The 23,974-nt window shown below is 39.0% G+C and overlaps 2 protein-coding genes across 2 annotated transcripts in view; both read left to right on the top strand.

Moving 5' to 3' along the window:
* The first annotated feature begins 609 nt into the window (after nucleotides 1-609).
* Nucleotides 610-23,974, top strand: part of LOC148544376 (uncharacterized) — a 38,284-nt gene continuing 14,919 nt past the window's right edge. Inside the window, exon 1 of the mRNA XM_088498925.1 lies at nucleotides 610-1,014. Within this exon, the coding sequence (XP_088355051.1) occupies nucleotides 610-1,014 (405 nt within the window). The remainder of the gene's footprint in view (nucleotides 1,015-23,974) is intronic.
* On the top strand, nucleotides 2,221-23,174 carry LOC148544377 (uncharacterized). Its single transcript, XM_088497942.1, has 3 exons — nucleotides 2,221-2,418; nucleotides 22,298-22,642; nucleotides 22,719-23,174. The coding sequence occupies exons 1-3, from the start codon at nucleotides 2,221-2,223 to the stop codon at nucleotides 23,172-23,174; spliced, it is 999 nt and encodes a 332-aa protein (XP_088354068.1).

Below are 23,974 nucleotides of genomic sequence, written 5' to 3'. Positions count from 1 at the left end.
ATCTGAGATATGTTTTACATGGGAGATCGGGTACTGAGCACCCGAAATACGTTTAAATTCAGAAGGGGTTTCAGTACCTGAGATACGTGCTACATGCCTAATTTGGGCCTCAGCATCCGAGATATAGTCAAACGTGTAATTTGGCTCTCAACACTCGAGATATGTGTATTATGGTTTAAGTGTCTCTGCACCCAAGATATCTTAGAGAATAACTCTATTTATAGAGGCCATCCATCAACCATCTCCTTACAAATCACAAATCAATCTTTTCTTCTCTTCTTTCCATTTTGTTCCCATAGAGAATAATCAGTTCTTTTTTGTTGTGGTTTATTCCAATGAGATAGTAAAACACGGTGATGAAGAAGTGATTTTCGAGTCTGATTCAATTCTGATGTTGCATACTAATCGGATTGATATCCTACATGTGCTAAAGATGATCATATTGAGCAATATAGGGGGAATAGGTACCAAGAAAATTGGCAGGTTGCATATAGATTTCTAGACGCGCTTCCAAGCGGTGGATTTATCAACAGGTTATTTTGGATTGATGGAGATCAGCATGTGAGAGTAATGTTTGACGTACATGCATGGCTAATGTCATAACATGTGATGGAGAAGTATGCTACAGTGTGTGATATCGTTGTTGGTGGTGGACCATCCCCTTCGAGTTCTGAAGTTGTCCTGCTAGATGCAATACCGATCCAGTACGCCCAGCCTCGTGATAGTGCCGACAAGGACGATAGTGGGTGTGATTCAACTTATATTGCTGGGTCCAAGTCGTCTGGCAATACTTCTTCCACTGATGGATATGTGCCAGAGACTCCCACCGGCAGTGGTGCTCGGTTTCTCCTGCCTCCCCCTTTGCCCATTCCTCGATTGTCAGAAGTTCCTAATCATTATCATACTTTGAATTTGGATGCAATGCAGCTAGACGATCCTTTCAATGTCGGTGAATGGGATGATTACAATACGGATGGTGGGGTGGAATTCCGAGTTGGCCATAGATTCTTTAACGCCCCGTTAACCTAAGCCTTATATATCCAAGAATTTATATAACTAGAAGCCCGATGAAGGAATAAAGCTCAAAGTCGCATAAAATGGAATTACAAAACGTGAAGCGTTCACACATGATAACTAAACGTGTAGGCACGGACAGAACAAGATATAATATATATATATATATATATATATATATAACTTTATAGATAGCTCCAAGATACACAAGGTAATAATTAAATTAACAAGATATATATATAAGTATGATATACCAAAAAGAGGACAAGTCACAGCCTGCGGAGTTTAGGCTGGCTAGTCAAATTGAAATACAAAATAGTTTTGGAAGTTTAAAACATATTATACAACTTGTTCCGTTCAGATCTAGCCGAGGTATATCTCTCCCAACAGGACTGCTTATCTGTTAGGGGAGCTATACGTCGTCCGGAAGGTAGCCTTCAGGAATAATCTCGGCACGATGAAACACGGCGGCGGGAGCACCTGCAAAAAGTACTCCAATGCTCAAGTAAGTATGTGAGTTATGAGGAAATAAGAGAAATAAATCAGAGTGAGTTTGTAACCTATTTTTCCTGGGCTATTAGGTTCGGTTTTATAGGTGAACAAAGTGCCTTGCTTGTTCCGATAATAGTGGCTTGGATAGTGAGTGCCTTGCTTGTTCCGATAATAGTGGCTTGGATAGTGAGTTCTGTTGTTGTTAGTAACGGCTAATGGATAGTGTTTGACTTGTGCTTAGTTTTGGTCAAGTGGTTATTTCAGATATGGTTTGTTTGTTTCCGACCTTTATGGTCGGTCTTAGTTCTAATCTTATCTCCGAGTTTATGGGGTACACATCATAGCCCCCAAGCTTGTCTGTCTCTATGTTTTATGGGGCAGGCAAGCTTTATGTGTTTGGTGCTTTTGTTGAATTTTTTGCTTAAGTTGGGCTTTGTTTATTGGGCCCATGCTTTTGGAGGTCAAGGGGGAGTCAAGGGGTTTTCTATCTTGCTTGGCGCGCTGCGATTAATGTGCTTCCCCTGCGTTTGGTTTTTCGAGGTTTGTAAGAGTTATGTTTTGATTTTCCCACTAAGTTAGTGGGCCTGGTAATAGTATTTGGTTTGTAGTTTTGGAACTGGTGCTCTGTTTCTTCATCTTCTGTCATTCATATCTTCGAGTATGACTTCCAGAGGTTAGTTCTTCCTTCATTTACTGTTTCTTTTCGTTTTTGCTATGGCGAGAGAGAAAGATAAGAAAACGGCTGTTGAGGAGAAGAAAGATAACCCATATCATTGGGTTCATGATGATGTGAAGACTCGATCGTCTTCGTATGTTGATTCTTCGTTGCTGCATGAGCTCGAGGGTTTGGCTTTCGTAAGAGAGGGTTCTGATATAGGTGTTGAGTTGCTTCACTGTTTGAGTGATGATAGGGTATTTGAGAGGAGAGGGGATTGGGAGTATTTTTATATGTACACACCTTGTCTGTTGGAGTTAGGTGTTAAATTTCCCTTTTCTTCCTTTGAATGTGACGTGCTGACCCAATTGAATTGTGCACTGTCTCAGCTACATCCAAATTCTTGGGCGTTTCTTCGTACTTTCGAGTGTCTGATGGAATTTTTGTTGTTTCCTTGTTCCCTTCCTTTATTTTTCTCACTGTTTTAGTCCAAGGGGGTTAGGAGAGGGCAGTGGGTATTGATGTGTGAACTTTTGTTGATATAGAATTTCTCAATTGAGTTCTCGTTGCAAGTATAGTTCTAGACCAACAAAGAGTCCTCACATACAAAAATTTGGTTGTCACAAATAACAAACCCCAAATAAGAATTAACCGAAGTATTTGAACTCCGGGTCGTCTCACAAGGAATTGCAATGAAATGCTCAATTATTGGCTATAGAGGTGGTAAGGGGGTTGGTTTTATCATTTTTGCAAGAAAAGTAAATGAACAATTAACTAATAAAATAAAAGAAAACAACTCTTGGCTAGACATAGGTAATTGAGATCACCATCCTTGTCAACAAACCATATATTGATAATTATGAGGTACCAACCTATTAAGTCTACTTCCAAAGCCTTAAGTACGTAATATCTACTCCTAGGCTTGAAGTACGTCAAATAGGCTTGATCACATCAACCCATAAGTCCCAACCTACCTACTAATTAGATTAGTAGTGGTTGGCGTCAATGAGTATCAAATTGATCACCAAGGGTTCTCAAATCATCAATTCAATGAGACCCAATGACTCAAGATCACTCAATTCCCTTGGCCTAGGCCAAGAGTCAAGAGAACTACCCAAAAACTAGAGGAAACATTTTATCAAACACTTAGTGTGCAAGAAAAGTAAACATCATAAAATGCAAGAATTAAAGGAAACCATAACCAACATAAGCAAGAAATCAATAATAGCAACTAAGATCAACATAAAAGAACATGGAAACATAAAAATTGCATTAAAGAAAATTGAGATCCAACAAGGTTCATGAACATAAAAGCAACAAATTAAAGGAAATGATCAAGAAAAACTAAGAAGATTAAGATGTAATAACAAGGAATTAACAAGGGAAAACTAAATCAAAACAAGAATTGAAAGTGGATTTAAGAAAATTAAACCTAAACTACCCTAAATTCTAGAGAGAAGAGAGAGCTTCTCTCTCTAGAATTCTACCTAAAACATGATGAAAACTAAACTATGACTACTTGGTTCATTCTCCCCTCAATCCTTGGGTTCAATAGCATCAGAAATGAGTTGGATTGGGCCCAAAATGAGCTAGAAATTGCTGGCCACGATTTCTCTTTAGTGGACCCACGTGCTCCATCGGCGCGCGCACGTACATGGCGCGTGCGCGCCCCTATGCGTCAGACAACATATGGCAAATTTTATATTATTTCATATCCCCGGATGTTAGCTTTTCAACGCAACTGGAACCGCCTCATTTGGATCTCTGTAGCTCACGTTATGGTCGATTGAGTGCAAAGAGGTCGGGCTTGACAGCTTTACGGTTCCTTCATTTCTTCATGAGTTCTCCCACTTTGCATGCTTCTCTCCTCACTTCTTCCATCCAATACTTGCCTTATGAACCTGAAATCACTCAACAAACACATCAAAGCATCGAATGGAATTAAAGTGAATTAAAATCATCAATTTTAGGGCCTAAAAAGCATGTTTTCACATTTAAGCACGAATTCAGGGAGAATTGCAAAACCATGCTATTTCGTTGAATAAATGTGAGAAAATGTGATAAAATCCCCCCAAAATAAGCACAAGATCCACAAAATCGGGGTTTATCAAATCTCCCCATACTTAAACCGAGCATGTCCTCACGCTAAGAATAAAGAAGGAGAAGAAAAGGGGTATGAACATTTATTCAATACAAATAAACTATATGCACATATCTATATGAATACAACTAAATGTAAAATGATTCTACCTACTTGGTCAAAAGTAAATCAATCTCCAAGAACATATATAAGCAAGTAGGGAAAAAGTTATATGACGACTCACAAACTCTACCAATTCAAATATAAAAATGAAGTTCAAATAGACTTACAAGAAGAAAGCTCATGAAAGCCGGGAACAAGGAATTGAGCATCGAACCCTCACCGGATGTGTATCCGCTCTAGTCGGTTAAGTGTATAGGGTCAATTCACTCAATTATCCTCTAATCATGCTTTTCAAGATTTGTTTTTCATCTAACAATCAACAATTATTCAATGCATACATTCATCATGAGGACTTATTCATAGGTTGTAATGGGGTTAGGGTAAAGGTAAGGATGCATATGGTCAAGTGAGCTTGAAATTTGAATCTTTGATTAACTTAAGCTCTCACCAAACACCTATAACAACCTATACAATTCTAATATAATGCCTAACTACCCATGATTCCCACTTTTCCACATACTCATGCATTCTCTTCAATTCACATTCCATATACATTGATTTTTATTGAACTTTACTTTGGGCCATTTTTGTCTTCTTTTTATTTCTTTTTCTCTCTTTTTTTTCTTTTTCTATTTTTTTCTTTATATATATATATATATATATATATATATATATATGTTCTTTTTTTCTTTTTCTTTATATTTTTTCTATATTTTTTTTTCATTTTTTTACACATTTTTTTCAAAGTATATACAAACGTATCAATGCATATGGTTTTACATATTTAATGCATAAGTATGTACCCAATTCCCAAAAATCTTCAACAAAAATATAAATTACACTTTTACCTCAACCAATGTCCTAAGTTTCCCATACCCAAATGTTACACACACTCACTAGCCTAAGCTAATCAAAGATCCAAATTAAGGACATTTATTATTTTTCACTTAGGGGTAGTGATGTGCTATAATTAAGAACAAAAGGGATTCAATAAGCTCAAAATTGGCTAATAATGGTTGATGAAAGGTAGGCTATTTGGGTAAGTGAGCTAAATGAAATGATGGCCTCAATCATATAAATGCATGTATACATGGAATAATGGACATAAAGAATCAAACAAATCAAAGATTACAATCATAGAAAGAGAACAATACACACAAGAATGGAAAATAAGTGGTTATAAGATGTAACCACACAATTAGGCTCAAAACTCACATGCTTGTGTTCTTAGCTCAAAAAGCATGTTCCAAAAAACATTCTTCAAGCAAGTTCAACACAAAAAAATTTTTTTTTTTTTCAAATTGTTAGGGTGCCCTAAAAATAATTTTTTTCTTGGAAAATAAATCATCACCCTAACCAAGTAGTCCTAACATAAAAAGAAATGGTGAAATATGTACAAATTCTAACTAACATGCAACCTATCATGCAATGCAACAACTAACTATGAAGGAAAATCAAGAATTGGTGTTGAAAGAAAGAAATTGTTACCCATGGAGATCGGTCGGACGACCTCCCCACACTTAGAAATTTGCACCGTCCTCGGTGCATGCAAAGAAGAGTAAGGTGGATGGGTTGCTACAATTAATGAGCTCCTTCAAAGGGTTGTGCGGGTGAACTTGTTTGTTGCCCCATTTAGAAGCTTCCTCATTCCTTTCCTTCTTGGTGGCCAACCTAAAAGGAAAGAGAAAGAAGGATAATTAAGCCTATAACAAAGATATCAAAGCAAATAGAACATAGGCAGGGGCTAATGCCAAATAAGAGTAAGGTTTTCACTACATGTTAGCTACGCATGTAAGTGAGAGAGCAACATAGGCAAATGGCATATCAATTAATACTTGATGCAAGAGGAAAGTCAAAGCATAGGCAAATGATATGAAGAGCATGTTGCATCAAGCTTAATCACAATTGACACAAACAAGATTAGTGATAAGCATGAGAGCATTTGGTCCCATCCTAACACAATGACAATAATGTACAAAAACAAGGGATCATGAGTTAGGAAGGACTAAAGTACTAATCTTGTGTGTAGAGCAAATATTACAATTAATGCCAAACAAGTCACAAAGCACCAAGATTAACCAAGAAATCCTCAACAATTGAATATAAGAATCCAACACCATTATGAAAACAAGAACTTAGAAAAGAAAACATGAACAAGCTATAAAAACAAAATTAAAATGTAATGAATGATAATATACCAATCCAACTTATAAAAGAAGATGAAAATAAGAAAAATAAAGAGTGAAAATTTTGAAAAGAAAGTAAGAAAGGAAGAAAGAAGAAGAAAGAAAGAGGAAGAAACTAGAAGGAAAAGAAGAGAAGAAGGGAAAAAGAAAGCAGGGCAGAACAGGGAAAAAACAGGGCGCGGAGGGCGACGCGTACGCGTCACGCACGTGTGCGCGTAGGGGGCAGGCGGGACAAGCGACGCGTACGCGCATAGCACACATGCACGCGGATGTAAAGATGGCGACCGACGCGTACGCGTTATGCACGCTTGCACGTGGGTTGCGGACACAGAGTGAGCACAACTTTGGCACAACTCTCTGGTTTTTGTACCAGGAGTGCGATATGCATCATCGGCGCGCGCGCACACATCGCGCTTGTGCGCCGATGCCCTTTTTTTTTAAGATGCTTAGAACAAAAACAGGGCACTCTCCTAATCTACAAGCATTCTAAAACAATCACAACTCAAATTTAATAACAAATCTTTTTAGTTTTTGAAAAAAATTTCAAACATACTAAAAAAAAACTTATACTACAAGTAAAACACTACTCAACAACAACTAAGCTACAACTTAAGGCACAAATCTAATCAAACAAACCAACAACCAAAATATTAAAACAAGAGTATGCAAAGAAGAAAACTACCTAACAATGGCAACCCAATTCATCCATTGATTATATTTACAAGAGAATGGAAAGAGTTTACCATGGTGGGGTGTCTCCCACCTAGCACTTTTAGTTTAAGTCCTTAAGTTGGACATTTGGGAAGCTCCTTGTTATGGTGGCTTATGCTTGTACTCATCTTGAAACTTCCACCAATGCTTCGACTTCAAGTAAGCTCCAAAATTCAAAATCAATGGCACCAAGCTTTGATGAAGTTCCACACAAGCTAAGGGCTTCCAAAATTGATCTTCATCTATTCCCAGATCCCAAATCTTGTTTCTACACCCATCTTCAAGTTGATCATCACAATTCCGATTGGGTGAGAAGTGATCCGAATTCTCAAGTAAACACCAAAGCATCTTTCTAGACCCCTTTAGTTGAGAACTATACCAACCATTGCACTTAGACCTTAAGCTTCCAACCATAAGGAACCTTGATTGGCATTTCCACCCACTAATAAATTCTCTTTTGCTCTTAACCCCACAAAGAACTCTAAGTTGTCCATCCGTCTCAATCAAACTATATTCAAGTGGGAAAGTAAAGATTAGAGGTAAGAATTTTACCCACTTGAATGTTATGTTGGATGGTGACTTAGGAAGGGGAACCTCCAATGGTCTTGTAAGTTCCATTCCCTTGTGCTCTTCTTTGACTACCTCCACCTCTTGGCAAGCTTTTTCAACTTCAATTCCTTGCCCACCAACTTCTTCCACACATTCTTCATTAGTGGAACTTGCCTTTTGATCATCCTCTTCCAATCTTTCATCATTTATACTATGCCTTGGAGGTTGCGCATTATCCTCCTCAACACCAAATTCAAACTCATTGGAAGAAGGTTCAACAACTTCCACAAAATCATCAACAATGTCACTTGGTGTGGAAGTGCTCTCAAGTTTGAAATCCACCTCTTGCTCAACTTTGCCTAGCTCTTCAACCACTTCTTCTTCTTCAATAATCTCTTCCTCCTCCACTTGTTGCAAGACATACCCCATCTCCTTGTCCTCATGTTGAGATTCTAAAATCTCCTTCATGTTTCTTTCTTCGGTTGATTTCTCACATTCATCCGTGGAGATGCATTGCTTGTTGCATGAGTCCCATGAGTCCAAGTTGGCTTTAATTTTGGCAAGGTTAGCCTCGATAGCTTTATAATTCTTTTGGGCTTCCTCTTGCTCCTTTTGACGGATTATTGCTTGAAGCCGATCCATTGCTTCCTTGAGACGATCCATTGGCTCTTGGATGGATGTGTATGGGTGTTCTTCCATGGAGGGTTGTGGTGGAAAGGAAAATTCATTATGTGGTTGAAAGTTATCATACATGGGAAGTGATTCATCTTGGTGATAATATAGAGGTGGTGGTTCTTAAGGGTATTGGTGGTGGAATTGGGGTGGTTCTTCATATGGTTCATATGGTTCACAAGGTGGTTGGTATAGTGGATATGGGTTGGGGTCATATGGGGGTGTTTGGTGAAAAGGGACTTGTGAGTAAGGTGGTGCAAAATTATGTTGAGGAGGTGGTTCATAGGCATATGGTGGTGGTTTTTGACAATCACAATAAGGGTCACTATATCCATTAGATTGATATGCATTAGGATGAGAGTTATGCCCATAAGAATCCGGAGGTTGTTGTTGCCAAGAAGGTTGATCAATACCTTGAGGCTCCTCCCATCTTTGATTGTTTCATCCTTGATGCATATTGTCATTATAGTTCACATTCCCTACAACATAATTTGAGCCAAACTCATAGCCAAAGGGGTGAGAATTCATAGTAACAAAATAAAAGCAAAAGCTAACAAAAACTAACAAATAAGCAAAAGACAAACATATTCACAATATTCACAATAGCCAATAACATAACACCATTGCAACTCCCCGGCAACGGCGCCATTTTGATGTGTGAACTTTTGTTGATATAGAATTTCTCAATTGAGTTCTCGTTGCAAGTATAGTTCTAGACCAACAAAGAGTCCTCACATACAAAAATTTGGTTGTCACAAATAACAAACCCCAAATAAGAATTAACCGAAGTATTTGAACTCCGGGTCGTCTCACAAGGAATTGCAATGAAATGCTCAATTATTGGCTATAGAGGTGGTAAGGGGGTTGGTTTTATAATTTTTGCAAGAAAATAAATGGCAAGAAAAGTAAATAAACAATTAAATAATAAAATAAAGGAAAAAACTCTTGGCTAGACATAGGTAATTGAGATCACCATCCTTGTCAACAAACCATATATTGATAATTATGAGGTACCAACCTATTAAGTCTACTTCCAAAGCCTTAAGTACGTAATATCTACTCCAAGGCTTGAAGTATGTCAAATAGACTTGATCACATCAACCCATAAATCCCAACCTACCTACTAATTAGATTAGTAGTGGGTTGGCGTCAATGATTATCAAATTGATCACCAAGGATTCTCAAATCATCAATTCAATGAGACCCAATGACTCAAGATCACTCAATTTCCTTGGCCTAGGCCAAGAGTCAAGAGAACTAACCAAAAACTAGAGGAAACATTTTATCAAACACTTAGTGTGCAAGAAAAGTAAACATCATAAAATGCAAGAATTAAAGGACATCATAACCAACATAAGCAAGAAATCAATAATAGCAACTAAGATCAACATAAAAGAACATGGAAACATAAAAATTGCATTAAAGAAAATTGAGATCCAACAAGGTTCATGAACATAAAAGCAACAAATTAAAGGAAATGATCAAGAGAAACTAAGAAGATTAAGATGTAATAACAAGGAATTAACAAGGGAAAACTAAATCAAAACAAGAATTGAAAGTGGATTTAAGAAAATTAAACCTAAACTACCCTAAATTCTAGAGAGAAGAGAGAGCTTTTCTCTCTAGAATTCTACCTAAAACATGATGAAAACTAAACTATGACTACTTGGTTCATTCCCCCCTCAATCCTTGGGTTCAATAGCATCAGAAATGAGTTGGATTGGGCCCAAAATGAGCTAGAAATCGCTGGCCACGATTTCTCTTTAGTGGACCCACGTGCTCCATCGGCATGCGCACGTACATGGCGTGTGTGCGCCCCTATGCGTCAGGCAACTGGCGCACGAAATTGTGACGTCCAGGCTCAAACAATCCCTGGCAACGTGAGCAACTTGGTACGCGTAATCGTGATTACGCTTTAATTATGTAAAATTCATGGCTCTTTCTTTCCCTGGCAATGGCGCCAAGAACATGGTGCCAATACCATGGTTCACAACTTCGATACAACTAACCAGCAAGTGTACTGGGTCGTCCAAGTAATACCTTACGTGAGTAAGGGTCGAATCCCACGGAGATTGTTGGTATGAAGCAAGCTATGGTCACCTTGTAAATCTCAATCAGGCGGATATAAAATAATTATGGAGTTTTCGAATTTAATATAATAAAATAGGGATAGAGGTACTTATGTAAATCATTGGTAGGAATTTTAGATAAGCGAATGGAGATGCTTTTCGTTCCTCTGAACCTCTGCTTTCCTGCTATCTTCATCCAATCAATCTTACTCCTTTCCATGGCTGGCTTTATGTGATACATCACCACTGTCAATGGCTACTTTCGGTCATCTCTCGGGAAAATGATCCAATGCCCTGTCACGGCATGGCTAATCATCTGGAGGCATCACCCTTGCCAATGGCTTCATCTTATCCTCTCAGTGAATAATATGCTCACGCACCCTATCACGGCACGGCTATTCATCTGTCGGTTCTCGATCATGCTGGAATAGGATTTACTATCCTTTTGCGTCTGTCACTAATGCCCTGCAATCGCGAGTTCGGAGCTCGTCACAGTCATTCATTCACTGAATCCTACTTGGAATACCACAGACAAGGTTTAGACCTTCCAGATTCTCTTGAATGCCGCCATCATTCTAGTTTACGCCACGAAGATTCCGGTTAAGAGATCTAAGAGATATTCATTCTAGCTTATTTCATGTAGAATGGAAGTGTTTGTCAGGCACGTGTTCATAGGGGAGAATGGTGATGAGCGTCACACATAATCATCACCTTCATCACGTTCTTGGGTGCGAATGGATATCTTAGAAGCGAAATAAGATGAATTGAATAGAAAATAGTAGTACTTTGCATTAATCTTTGAGAAACAGCAGAGCTCCACACCTTAATCTATGGAGTGTAGAAACTCTACCGTTAAAAATACATAAGTGAAGGCCCAGGCATGGCCGAGATGGCCAGCCCCCTAAAACGTGATCAATAGTCTCCTAAGATGAACAATGGATTAAAACTGAGACCAAAGATGTCAAATACAATAGTAAAAGGTCCTATTTATAATAAACTAGCTACTAGGGTTTACATGAGTAAGTAATTGATGCATAAATCCACTTCTTGGGCCCACTTGGTGTGTGTTTGGGCTGAGCTTGAGTGTTGCACGTGCAGAGGCCATTTGTGGAGTTGAACGCCAGCTTTTGTGCCAGTTTGGGCGTTCAACTCTGGTTTTGGCTCCTTTTCTGGCGCTGGACGCCAGATTTGGGCAGAGAGCTGGCGTTGAACGCCAGTTTGCGTCGTTTATTTTTGGCCAAATTATATATTGCTAGAAAGCCCTGGATGTCTACTTTCCAACGCAGTTGGAAGCGCGCCATTTCGAGTTCTGTAGCTCCAGAAAATCCACTTTGAGTGCATGCAGGTCAGAATCCAAACAGCATCAGCAGTCCTTTTTCAACCTCTGAATCTGATTTCTGCTCAAGTCCCTCAATTTCAACCAGAAAATACCTGAAATCACAGAAAAACACACAAACTCATAGTAAAGTCCAGAAATGTGAATTTAACATAAAAACTGATGAAAACATCCCTAAAAGTAACTAGATCCTACTAAAAACATACTAAAAACAATGTCAAAAAGCGTATAAATTATCCGCTCATCACAACACCAAACTTAAATTGTTGCTTGTCCCCAAGCAACTGAAAATCAAATAGGATAAAAAGAAGAGAATATACTATAAATTCTAAACTATCAATGAAACATAGCTGCAATCATATGAGCGGGACTTATAGCTTTTTGCCTCTTGAATAGTTTTGGCATCTCACTTTATCCATTGAGGTTCAGAATGATTGGCATCTATAGGAACTCAGAGTTCAGATAGTGTTATTGATTCTCCTAGTTCAGTATGATGACTCTTGAACACAGCTTCTTTATGAGTCTTGGCCGTGGCCCTAAGCACTTTGTTTTCCAGTATTACCACCGGATACATAAATGCCACAGACACATAATTGGGTGAACCTTTTCAGATTGTGACTCAGCTTTGCTAAAGTCCCCAATTAGAGGTGTCCAGGGTTCTTAAGCACACTCTTATTTTGCTTTGGACCTTGACTTTAACCACTCAGTCTCAAGTTTTCACTTGACACCTACACGCCACAAGCACATGGTTAGGGACAGCTTGGTTTAGCCGCTTAGACCAGGATTTTATTCCTTTAGGCCCTCCTATCCACTGATGCTCAAAGCCTTGGGATCCTTTTTATTTGCTCTTGCCTTTTGGTTTTAAGGGTTATTGGCTTTTTGCTCTTGCCTCTTGGTTTTAAGAGCTTTTGGCTTTTTCTGCTTGCTTTTTCTTTTTCTTTCTATTTTTTTTTCGCCTAATTTTTTTTTCTGCAAGCTTTGCTCTTTGCTGCTTTTTCTTGCTTCAAGAATCATTTTTATGATTTTTCAGATTATCAAATAACATGTCTCCTAGTCATCATTCTTTCAAGAGCCAACATATTTAACATTCTTAAACAACAACTTCAAAAGACATATGCACTGTTCAAGCATACATTCAGAAAACAAGAAGCATTGTCACCACATCAATATAATTAAACTAAGTTCAAGGATAAATTCGAAACTCATGTACTTCTTGTTCTTTTGAATTAAAACATTTTTCATTTAAGAGAGGTGATGGATTCATAGGACATTCATAACTTTAAGACATAGTTACTACTACTAATGATCATGTAATGAAGACACAAACATAGATAAGCACATAACATAGAAAACGAAAAACAGAGAAAGCAAGAACAAGGAATGAATCCACCTTAGTGATGGTGGCATTTCCTTCTTGAGGAACCAATGATGTCCTTGAGCTCTTCTATGTCTCTTCTTTGTCTTTGTTGCTCCTCCCTCATTGCTTTTTGATCTTCTCTTATTTCATGAAGCATGATGGAGTGCTCTTGATGTTCTACCCTTAGTTGTCCCATATTGGAACTCAATTCTCCTAGGGAGGTGTTGATTTGCTCCCAATAATTTTGTGGAGGAAAGTGCATTTGAGGCATCTCCGGGATCTCATGGAAATGAGCTTCTTGCGCCTCTTGAGCTCCATGATTGGGCTCTCTTGCTTGCTCCATCTTTTTCTTAGTGATGGGCTTGTCCTCTTTAATGAGGATATCTCCCCCTATGTCAATCCCAGCTGAATTGCATCGGTGGCAAATGAGGTGAGGAAAGGCTAACCTTGCCATAGTGGAAGACTTGTCAGCCACCTTGTAGAGTTCTTGAGGTATAATCTCATGAACTTCCACCTCTTCTCCAATCATGATGCTATGGATCATGATGGCCCGGTCTATAGTAACTTCAGACCGGTTGCTAGTGGGGATGATTGAGCATTGAATGAACTCCAACCATCCTCTAGCTACAGGCTTAAGGTCCAATCTTCTTAGTTGAACCGGCTTGCCTTAGGAGTCAATCTTCCATTGAGCTCCTTCTACACATATATCCACAAGGACTTGGTCCAACCTTTGATCAAAGTTGACTCTCCTTGTGTAGGGGCGTGCGTTCTCTTCCATGTTTGGCAAGTTGAACGCCAACCTCACATTTTCCGGACTAAAATCTAAGTATTTCCCCCGAACCATTGTAACATAGTTCTTTGGATCCGGGTTCTTACTTTGATCATGGTTCTTGGTGATCCATGCATTGGCATAGAACTCTTGAACCATTAGGATGCCTACTTGTTGGATGGGATTTGTTAGAACTTCCCAACCTCTTCTTTGAATTTCATGTCGGATCTCCGGATACTCATTTCTTTTGAGTTTGAAAGGGACCTCAGGGATCACCTTCTTTTTGGCCACAACATCATAGAAGTGGTCTTGATGGGCTTTGGAGATGAACCTTTCCATCTCCCATGACTCGGATGTGGAAGCTTTTGTCTTCCCTTTCCCCTTTCTAGAGGATTCTCCGGTCTTAGGTGCCATCAATGGTAATGGAAAAACAAAAAGCTTATGCTTTTACCACACCAAACTTAGAATATTGCTCGCCCTCGAGCAATAAACAAAAGAATAGAAGAAGAAGAAGAAGAAGAAATATGGAGAGGGAGAGGGAGATGTGGTTTCGGCCAAGAGGAGTGTAGAGGGATGTGTTGTGTGAATTTGATGAAGAATGGAGGTCTTTATATAGGGAAGTGAGGGGGGAAAGGTTTCGGCCATATGGGTAGGTTTGGGTGGGAAATTGGTTTTGAATTTTGAAGGTAGGTGGAGTTTATGAGGTAGGTTTATGGGGAAGAGTGGATGGATGTGAGTGGTGAAGAGGTGATGGGGAAGAGAGTTTGAGGTGATTGGTGAAGAGTTTTTGGGGAAGAGTGTTTATGGGGTTGTGTGAAAGAGAGTGGTGAGAAGAAGTGAGTGGAGGTAGGTGGGGATCCTGTGGGGTCCACAGATCCTGAGTGGATCCTGTGGGGTCCACAGATCCTGAGTGGATCCTGTGGGATCCACAGATCCTGAGGTGTTCAAGGATTTACATCCCTGCACCCATTAGGCATGTAAAAATGCCTTTGTACCCAACTCTGGGCGTTTAGCGCCAGGTTGGTGGCCATTTTGGGCGTTCAACGCCCATTTGTGTGCCATTTCTGGCGTTGAACGTCAGAACCATGCCTGTTCTGGCGTTCAGCACCCAGAAGCTGCCCATTTTGGGCGTTCAGCGCCAGAACCATGCTCTGTTCTGGCGCTGAACGCCAGACAGATGCTCCTCCAGGGTGTGATTTTTCTTCTGCTATTTTTAATTCCGTTTTCAATTTTTATATTTATTTTGTGACTCCACATGATCATGAACCTACAAAGACATATAACTAAGAAAAATATAGTTAGATAAATAAAAATTGGGTTGCCTCCCAACAAGCGCTTCTTTAATGTCAATAGCTTGACAGTGGGCTCTCATGGAGCCTCACAGATGTGCAGAGCTTTGTTGAGACTCTCCAACACCAAACTTAGAGTTTGGATATGGGAGTTCAACACCAAACTTAGAGTTTGGTTGTGGCCTCCCAACACCAAACTTAGAGTTTGACTGTGGGGGCATGGGTTGACTCTGCTTTGAGAGAAGCTTTTTCTGCTTCCTCTCCATGGTTGCAGAGAGAGATCCTTGAGTTTTAAACACAAGGGAGTCCTCATTCCATTGAAGGACTATTTCACCTCTGTCAACATCAATCACAGCTCTTGCTGTGGCCAGGAAAGGTCTTCCTAGGATGATGGATTCATCCTCTTCCTTTCCAGTATCCAGGACTATGAAATCAGCAGGGATGTAAAGGCCTTCAACCTTTACTAACACGTCCTCTACTTGTCCATATGCCTGTTTTCTTGAATTATCTACCATCTCTAATGAGATTTTAGCAGCTTGCACCCCATAGATTCCCAGTTTCTCTATTACAGAGAGGGGCATGAGGTTTATTCCTGAACCAAGGTCACACAGAGCCTTAAAGATCATGGTGCCTATGGTGCAGGGTATTATGAACTTTCCAGGATCCTGTCTCTTCTGAGGCAATGTCAGTTGATCCAGATCACTTAGTTCATTGATGAACAAGGGAGGTTCAACTTCCCAAGTATCAATGCCAAATAATTTGGCATTCAGTTTCATGATTGTACCAAGAAACTTGGCAGTTTGCTCTTCAGTAACATCCTCATTCTCTTCAGAAGAGGAATACTCATCAGAGCTCATGAAAGGCATAAGGAGGTTCAATGGAATCTCTATGGTCTCTAGATGAGTCTCAGATTCCTTTGGTTCCTCAGAGGGAAGCTCCTTATTGGTCACTGGACGTCCCAGGAGGTCTTCCTCCTTGGGATTCACGTCCTCCTCTCCCTCATTGGGTTCGGCCATTTTGCTTATGTCAATGGCCTTGCACTTTCCTTTTGGATTCTCTTCTGTATTGCTAGGGAGAGTACTGGGAGGGATTTCAGTGATCCTTTTACTCAGCTGGCCCACTTGTGCTTCCAAATTTCTAATGGAAGACCTTGTTTCATTCATGAAACTCACAGTGGCCTTGGACAGATCAGAGACTAAGTTTGCCAAATTAGAAGTATTTTGTTCAGAGTTCTCTGTCTGTTGCTGAGTGGATGATGGAAAAGGTTTATTATTGTTAAACCTGTTTCTTCCACCATTATTAAAGCCTTGTTGAGGCTTTTGATCCTTCCATGAGAAATTTGGATGATTTCTCCATGATGAGTTATAGGTGTTTCCATAGGGTTCACCTAAGTAATTTACCTCTGCTATTGCAGGATTTTCAGGATCATAAGCTTCTTCTTCAGAAGATGCCTCTTGAGTACTGTTGGATGCAGCTTGCATTCCATGCAGACTCTGAGAGATCATATTGACTTGCTGAGTCAATATTTTATTCTGAGCCAATATGGCATTCAGAGTATCAACTTCAAGAACTCCCTTCTTCATAGGCGTCCCATTGCTTATAGGATTCCTTTCAAAAGTGTACATGAACTGGTTATTAGCAACCATGTCAATGAGTTCTTGAGCTTCTGCAGGCATTTTCTTTAGGTGAATGGATCCACCTGCAAAAATGTCCAGTGACATCTTTGATAGCTCAGATAAACCATCATAGAATATATCCAGGATGGTCCATTCTGAAAGCATATCAGAAGGAAACTTTTTGGTCAACTGTTTGTATCTTTCCCAAGCTTCATAGAGGGATTCACCTTCTTTCTGTCTGAAGGTTTGAACATCAGCTCTAACCTTGCTCAGCTTTTGAGGAGGAAAGTACTTGGCTAAGAAAGCCGTGACCAGCTTATCCCAAGAGTTCAGGCTGTCTTTGGGTTGAGAATCCAACCATAATCTAGCTCTGTCTCTTACAGCAAAAGGGAAAAGCATGAGCCTGTAGACTTCAGGATCTACTCCATTAGTCTTAACAGTATCACATATCTGCAAGAATTCAGTTAAGAACTGAAAAGGATCTTCAGATGGAAGTCCATGAAACTTGCAGTTCTGCTGCATCAGAGAAACTAATTGAGGTTTCAGCTCAAAGTTGTTTGTTCCAATGGCAGGAATGGAGATGCTTCTTCCATGTAAATTGGAATTAGGTGCAGTAAAGTCACCAAGCATCTTCCTTACATTATTATTATTTTCGGCTGCCATCTCCTCTTCTTGTTCGAAAATTTCTAAAAGGTTATCTCTGGATTGTTGTATTTTAGCTTCTCTTAGTTTTCTCTTCAGAGTCCTTTCAGGTTCTGGATCTGCTTCCACAAGAATGTTCTTATCCTTGCTCCTGCTCATATGACAAAGAAGAGGGCACAGAAAAAATAATAATAATAATATGGATCCTTTATACCACAGTATAGGGATCCCTTTGTGAGTGGAAGAAGAGAGGGGGACAAATAGTGTAATGTAAAGAAAGAAACACAACTGTGAGGATGGCAGAGATGTGAGATGAGATGTTAGTAGATGAATAAATAAATAGAATAAGATGGGAGAGGGAGAATTTTCGAAAAATATTTTTGAAAAAGAGTTAGTGATTTTCGAAAATGGTTTTTGAAAAATGTTAGTATTTTTTCGAAAATTTTTTAAATCAAAAATAAAAATAAAAATGATTAGTTATTTAAAAAGAAATTTTTGAAAAAGAGGGAAGATATTTTCGAAAATTAGAGAGAGAGAGTTAGTTAGGTAGTTTTGAAAAAGTTAAGAAACAAACAAAAAGTTAGTTAGTTAGTTGAAACAAATTTTGAAAAGATAAGAAGTTAGGAGGTTAGAAAAGATATTTTGAAACCAACTTTTTGAAAAAGGTAAGATAAGAAGATATTTTAGAAATTAGTTTTGAAAAAGTTTTGATTTTTAAAATCTCAATTAATGACTTGATTCATAAGAAATCACAAGATATGATTCTAGAACTTAAAGTTTGAATCTTTCTTAACAAGTAAGTAACAAACTTGAAATTTTTGAATCAAAACATTAATTGGTTATGTTATTTTCGAAAATTTGGTATAAAAATGAGAAAAAGATTTTTGAAAAATATTTTTGGAATTTTCGAAAATAACTAAGAATTTTGAAAAAGATTTGATTTTTGAAAAAGATTTTGAAAAAGATAAGATTTTCAAATTGAAAATTTGATTTGACTCATAAGAAATAATTTGATTTTAAAAATTTTTGAAAAAGTCAATCCAAATTTTGAATTTGATGGGAGAAAAAGGGAAAGATATTTTTTTTTTTTGAATTTTTATGATGCAAGAGAAAAACACTAAAAAGATGCAATGCATGAAATTTTTAGATCAAAACATGTGATGCATGCAAGAATGCTATGAATGTCAAGATGAACACCAAGAACACTATGAATGTCAAGATGAACATTATAGACACAATTTTGAAAAATTTTTAATGCAAAGAAAACATGCAAGACACCAAACTTAGAATTCTTTAATGCTTAGACACTAAGAATTCAAGAATGCATATGAAAAACAATAAAAGACACAAAATAAAAAATCATCAAGATCAAACAAGAAGACTTACCAAGAACAACTTGAAGATCATGAAGAACACTATGAATGCATGAGATTTTCGAAAAGATGCAAGATGCACATGCAATTGACACCAAACTTATAACATGACTCAAGACTCAAACAAGAAACAGAAAAATATTTTTGATTTTTATGATTTTCTAATTTTTTTTTTGTATTTTTCGAAAATTAATTAAAAAAGGAAAATAAGGATTCCAAAATTTTTAATATGAATTCCAGGAATCTTGCATTCTTAGTCTAAAGCTTTAGTCCAGGAATTAGACATGGCTCATGAGCCAGCCAAGCTTTCAATGAAAGCTCCGGTCCAAAACACTAGACATGGCCAATGGCCAGCCAAGCTTCAGCATGTAATTCAGACATGACACGCCTGACATACTCATTCCCAAAGGAATTAGACATGGCTTTACAGCCAGCCAGGCTTCAACATGCTTCATGAAACACTAGAATTCATTCTTAAAAATTTTTGAATAAAATTTTTAAAAACATTTTTATTATTTATTTTTTTTTTCGAAAACAGATGAGAAAATTTTAGAAATATTTTTGAAAAATTTTTGAAAATAAAATAAAAAGAAAATTACCTAATCTGAGCAACAAGATGAACCGTTAGTTGTCCTTACTCAAACAATCCCCGGCAACGGCGCCAAAAACTTGGTGCACGAAATTGTGATGTCCAGGCTCAAACAATCCCTGGCAACGTGAGCAACTTGGTACGCGTAATCGTGATTACGCTTTAATTATGTAAAATTCATGGCTCTTTCTTTCCCTGGCAATGGCGCCAAGAACATGGTGCCAATACCATGGTTCACAACTTCGATACAACTAACCAGCAAGTGCACTGGGTCGTCCAAGTAATACCTTACGTGAGTAAGGGTCGAATCCCACGGAGATTGTTGGTATGAAGCAAGCTATGATCACCGTGTAAATCTCAATCAGGCGGATATAAAATAATTATGGAGTTTTCGAATTTAATATAATAAAATAGGGATAGAGGTACTTATGTAAATCATTGGTAGGAATTTCAGATAAGCGAATGGAGATGCTTTTCGTTCCTCTGAACCTCTGCTTTCCTGCTATCTTCATCCAATCAATCTTACTCCTTTCCATGGCTGGCTTTATGTGATACATCACCACTGTCAATGGCTACTTTCGGTCATCTCTCGAGAAAATGATCCAATGCCCTGTCACGGCACGGCTAATCGTCTGGAGGCATCACTCTTGTCAATGGCTTCATCTTATCCTCTCAGTGAATAATATGCTCACGCACCCTGTCACGGCACGGCTATTCATCTGTCGGTTCTCGATCATGCTGGAATAGGATTTACTATCCTTTTGCGTCTGTCACTAACGCCCTGCAATCGCGAGTTCGGAGCTCATCACAGTCATTCATTTATTGAATCCTACTTGGAATACCACAGACAAGGTTTAGACCTTCCGGATTCTCTTGAATGCCGCCATCATTCTAGCTTACACCACGAAGATTCCGGTTAAGAGATCTAAGAGATATTCATTCTAGCTTATTTCATGTAGAACGGAAGTGTTTAGCAGGCACATGTTCATAGGGGAGAATGGTGATGAGCGTCACACATAATCATCACCTTCATCACGTTCTTGGGTGCGAATGGATATCTTAGAAGCGAAATAAGATGAATTGAATAGAAAACAATAGTACTTTGCATTAATCTTTGAGGAACAGCAGAGCTCCACACCTTAATCTATGGAGTGTAGAAACTCTACCGTTAAAAATACATAAGTGAAGGCCCAGGCATGGCCGAGATGGCCAGCCCCCTAAAACGTGATCAATAGTCTCCTAAGATGAACAATGGATTAAAACTGAGACCAAAGATGTCAAATGCAATAGTAAAAGGTCCTATAATAAACTAGCTACTAGGGTTTACATGAGTAAGTAATTGATGCATAAATCCACTTCCTGGGCCCACTTGGTGTGTGTTTGGGCTGAGCTTGAGTGTTGCACGTGCAGAGGCCATTTGTGGAGTTGAACGCCAGCTTTTGTGCTAGTTTGGGCGTTCAACTCTGGTTTTGGCTCCTTTTCTGGCGCTGGACGCCAGATTTAGGCAGAGAGCTGGCGTTGAACGCCAGTTTACGTCATCTATTCTTGACCAAAGTATGGACTATTATATATTTCTGGAAAGCCCTGGATGTCTACTTTCTAACGCAATTGGAAGCGCGCCATTTCGAGTTCTGTAGCTCCAGAAAATCCACTTTGAGTGCAGGGAGGTGAGAATCCAAACAGCATCAGCAGTCCTTTTTCAACCTCTGAATCTGATTTCTGCTCAAGTCCCTCAATTTCAGCCAAAAAATACCTGAAATCACAGAAAAACATACAAACTCATAGTAAAGTCCAGAAATGTGAATTTAACATAAAAACTAATGAAAACATCCCTAGAAGTAACTAGATCCTACTAAAAACATACTAAAAACAATGTCAAAAAGCGTATAAATTATTTGCTCATCAGCAACATATGGCAAATTTTATATTATTTTGAAGCCCCAGATGTTAGCTTTCCAACGTAACTAGAACCGCCTCATTTGGACCTCTGTAGCTGAAGTTATGGTCGATTGAGTGCGAAGAGGTCGGACTTGACAACTTTACAGTTCCTTCATTTCTTCATGATTTCTCCCACTTTGCATGCTTCTCTCCTCACTTCTTCCATCCAATGCTTGCCTTATGAACCTGAAATCACTCAACAAACACATCAAGGCATCGAATGGAATTAAAGTGAATTAAAATCATCAATTTTAGGGCCTAAAATGCATGTTTTCACATTTAAGCACGAATTCAGGGAGAATTGCGAAACCATGCTATTTCGTTGAATAAATGTGAGAAAATGTGATAAAATCTCCCAAAATAAGCACAAGATAAGCCACAAAATTGGGGTTTATCAGGTATGCTTGAGTAGTTACCCCGGTCGTTCTTTGTTTTTGCTTTATAAATCTTCCTTTAAAAATTTTAAATCCTTGTTCGTTAACGTCCGGTCGAAGGAGGCTGATTATCCTTTCTATCTTGATGACGAGCTTATAGAGAGGTTTTCGATGTATTGTTATTCAGAGCCCTGTCAGATTCTTGAGGCTACTGAGCGTAGTGTGGAGGAGGAATGTGTGCTAGAGTTTTTGATAGAGTGTTTTGCTGATGGGGTGTGTTTGTCTATTCCTGAGCTCCTACGTTTGCATGATGCTGGTGACAATGAGGGTCTGAGGTCCTATATAGGTAACGGTAGTTGTTGTCTTTTTGTTGTTTACTTGTTTTATTTGTCTGACTGCTTTTCTCTGCACAGGTGGGCGAGCTCCTTTACTTGATCCTTCCCGGTTCTAATCCTTTTTGAAGAAGAAAAAGGAAAAGGATGCTGGTGTCTCTGGGATTGTGAAGGAGGCTGGTGGGGAAGCTGCTCAGTCTGTTGCTCAGCCTACCTCATCGTTCAAGAGGAAAAGGGTGGAAACTGATCAGTCCCTCGAAGTTATTTCTGACGGTGAAAAGGATGTGGCTGGTGGTGGTAGGTCTGTGTTTGATCGTCAGAGACGACTTCATGGGTTCATACCTGGGACGAACACTCACTCTTTGTGGAGCGACCAATTTTCCATTTCCGAGCTATCGGACAGGGTTTCCCAATATCCTGAAGATATGCTCATGACTCGCCGCATTGGTATGGAGGGCCTGGGGAAATTCATTCAGGTCGGTTTCTATTTTATAGTCGTCTTTCTTTTTTTGTTTTTATTCTCTCTTTGTTGATATCCTTTGTGGTTTGTAGATTGTTGCTTCACGCCTTATGTGTGTTGGCCATACTACTGAGTTAGTTGGAGCTGAACAACAGGTTGTTGTGGGGAAAGTTACTGATCTGGAGAAGTCATTGAAGGAAAAGGATATTGCTATGGAGAAAGTTTTGCAGGAGAATGCCGAGATATCAGAGAAGATGAAGTCGTCTGAAGACGAAGTTACTCGTCTTAGAGACCAAATCCGACTTCTTCAATCCGAAATTAAGGATAGTGACTTGGCTAAAGGGCAGCTGACTTCCCGAGTTCATGAACTGGAGGAATTGAGGATGGAAATGTTTGCCTTTGGTTTTGATCAGGCTGTTAGTCAGATTGCTGCTTTGGCACCTGAATTTGATTGTGCTCGGATGGACGTGACAAAGGTTGTCATTGATGGGAAGTTGGTGGTGGATGGCACTGTGGAGGACCATGACGAGAACGCCCCTCCTCCTTGAGTTATTTTTATTTATGTGTTGGGCATGTTTTGTTTGTAATGATAACTTATTTTGTTTTGTCTGGCCGAGCTATGGTCGGTTTGATGTTTTGTGAACACTTGGTTCTTGTTTGACTTAAAGTTTGTGTTGACCGTGGTTAGGTCATCTTGATGATATAGTTATTTTGATAGGATGGTATGTTAAGTAGTAGTGTAAAAATAGGTAAACAAATTATTAGTTGCATTTGTTTAATTTAGGCGTCCGGCCTCATTAAAACCCTCCTTAGGTAAAACCGTTTTTGGGAGAAAAAACCTCTAAGGGGGAAAAAGAGTACCTTCATTCGCGAAATGTACAACTTTATGATTTGTACAACTTTAGTGAAGAGATGTTCTAATTCCCTGAAATTGGATTGCCTTGTAATGTTTGTAGCTGGTAAGCCCCCATTCCGAGCACTCTGGATACTCGGAATGGTTCCTCCCAGTTTGCGGCGAGCTTTCCATGTGAAGGAGGTCGTCTGGCTTCTTCTGTTCGTCTGAGGATTAAGTCACCTTCCTCGAATGTCCTTGGCACCACTTTTTTATTGTGCCTTCTTTCTGCCAGTTGTTTCTGAGCTCTTTGTTTAATGGTGGAGATTTCTCAGTCCTCTTCTGGGAGATCAAGCTCGGCATTTCTTGCATTTATATTGTGTTGCTCATCATATAGGTCGGCTCTTAGCGTGGGGACTCCGACCTCTACCGGGATTAAAGCTTCCGACCCATAGACTAGCTTGAAGGGTGTTTCGCCCGTTGTTGTTTGTATTGTGGTGTTGTAACTCCATAATA

The sequence above is a fragment of the Arachis ipaensis genome, chromosome B9, assembly GCF_059453495.1.
Source record: "Arachis ipaensis isolate K30076 ecotype BB chromosome B9, ASM5945349v1, whole genome shotgun sequence".
Classification (NCBI taxonomy): domain Eukaryota; kingdom Viridiplantae; phylum Streptophyta; class Magnoliopsida; order Fabales; family Fabaceae; genus Arachis; species Arachis ipaensis.
This window is presented reverse-complemented; position numbering and strand designations above follow the sequence as displayed.

What these genes read in the sequence shown, in the direction of transcription:
- LOC148544377 (XM_088497942.1), top strand. Translation starts at nt 2,221, where the DNA reads ATGGCGAGAGAGAAAGATAAGAAAACGGCTGTTGAGGAGAAGAAAGAT. An exon ending in ACTGTTTGAGTGATGATAGG is followed by an intron (nt 2,419 to 22,297) that starts GTATTTGAGAGG and finishes TCCTTTTTGAAG; the next exon opens with AAGAAAAAGGAAAAGGATGC. An exon ending in GCCTGGGGAAATTCATTCAG is followed by an intron (nt 22,643 to 22,718) that starts GTCGGTTTCTAT and finishes TGTGGTTTGTAG; the next exon opens with ATTGTTGCTTCACGCCTTAT.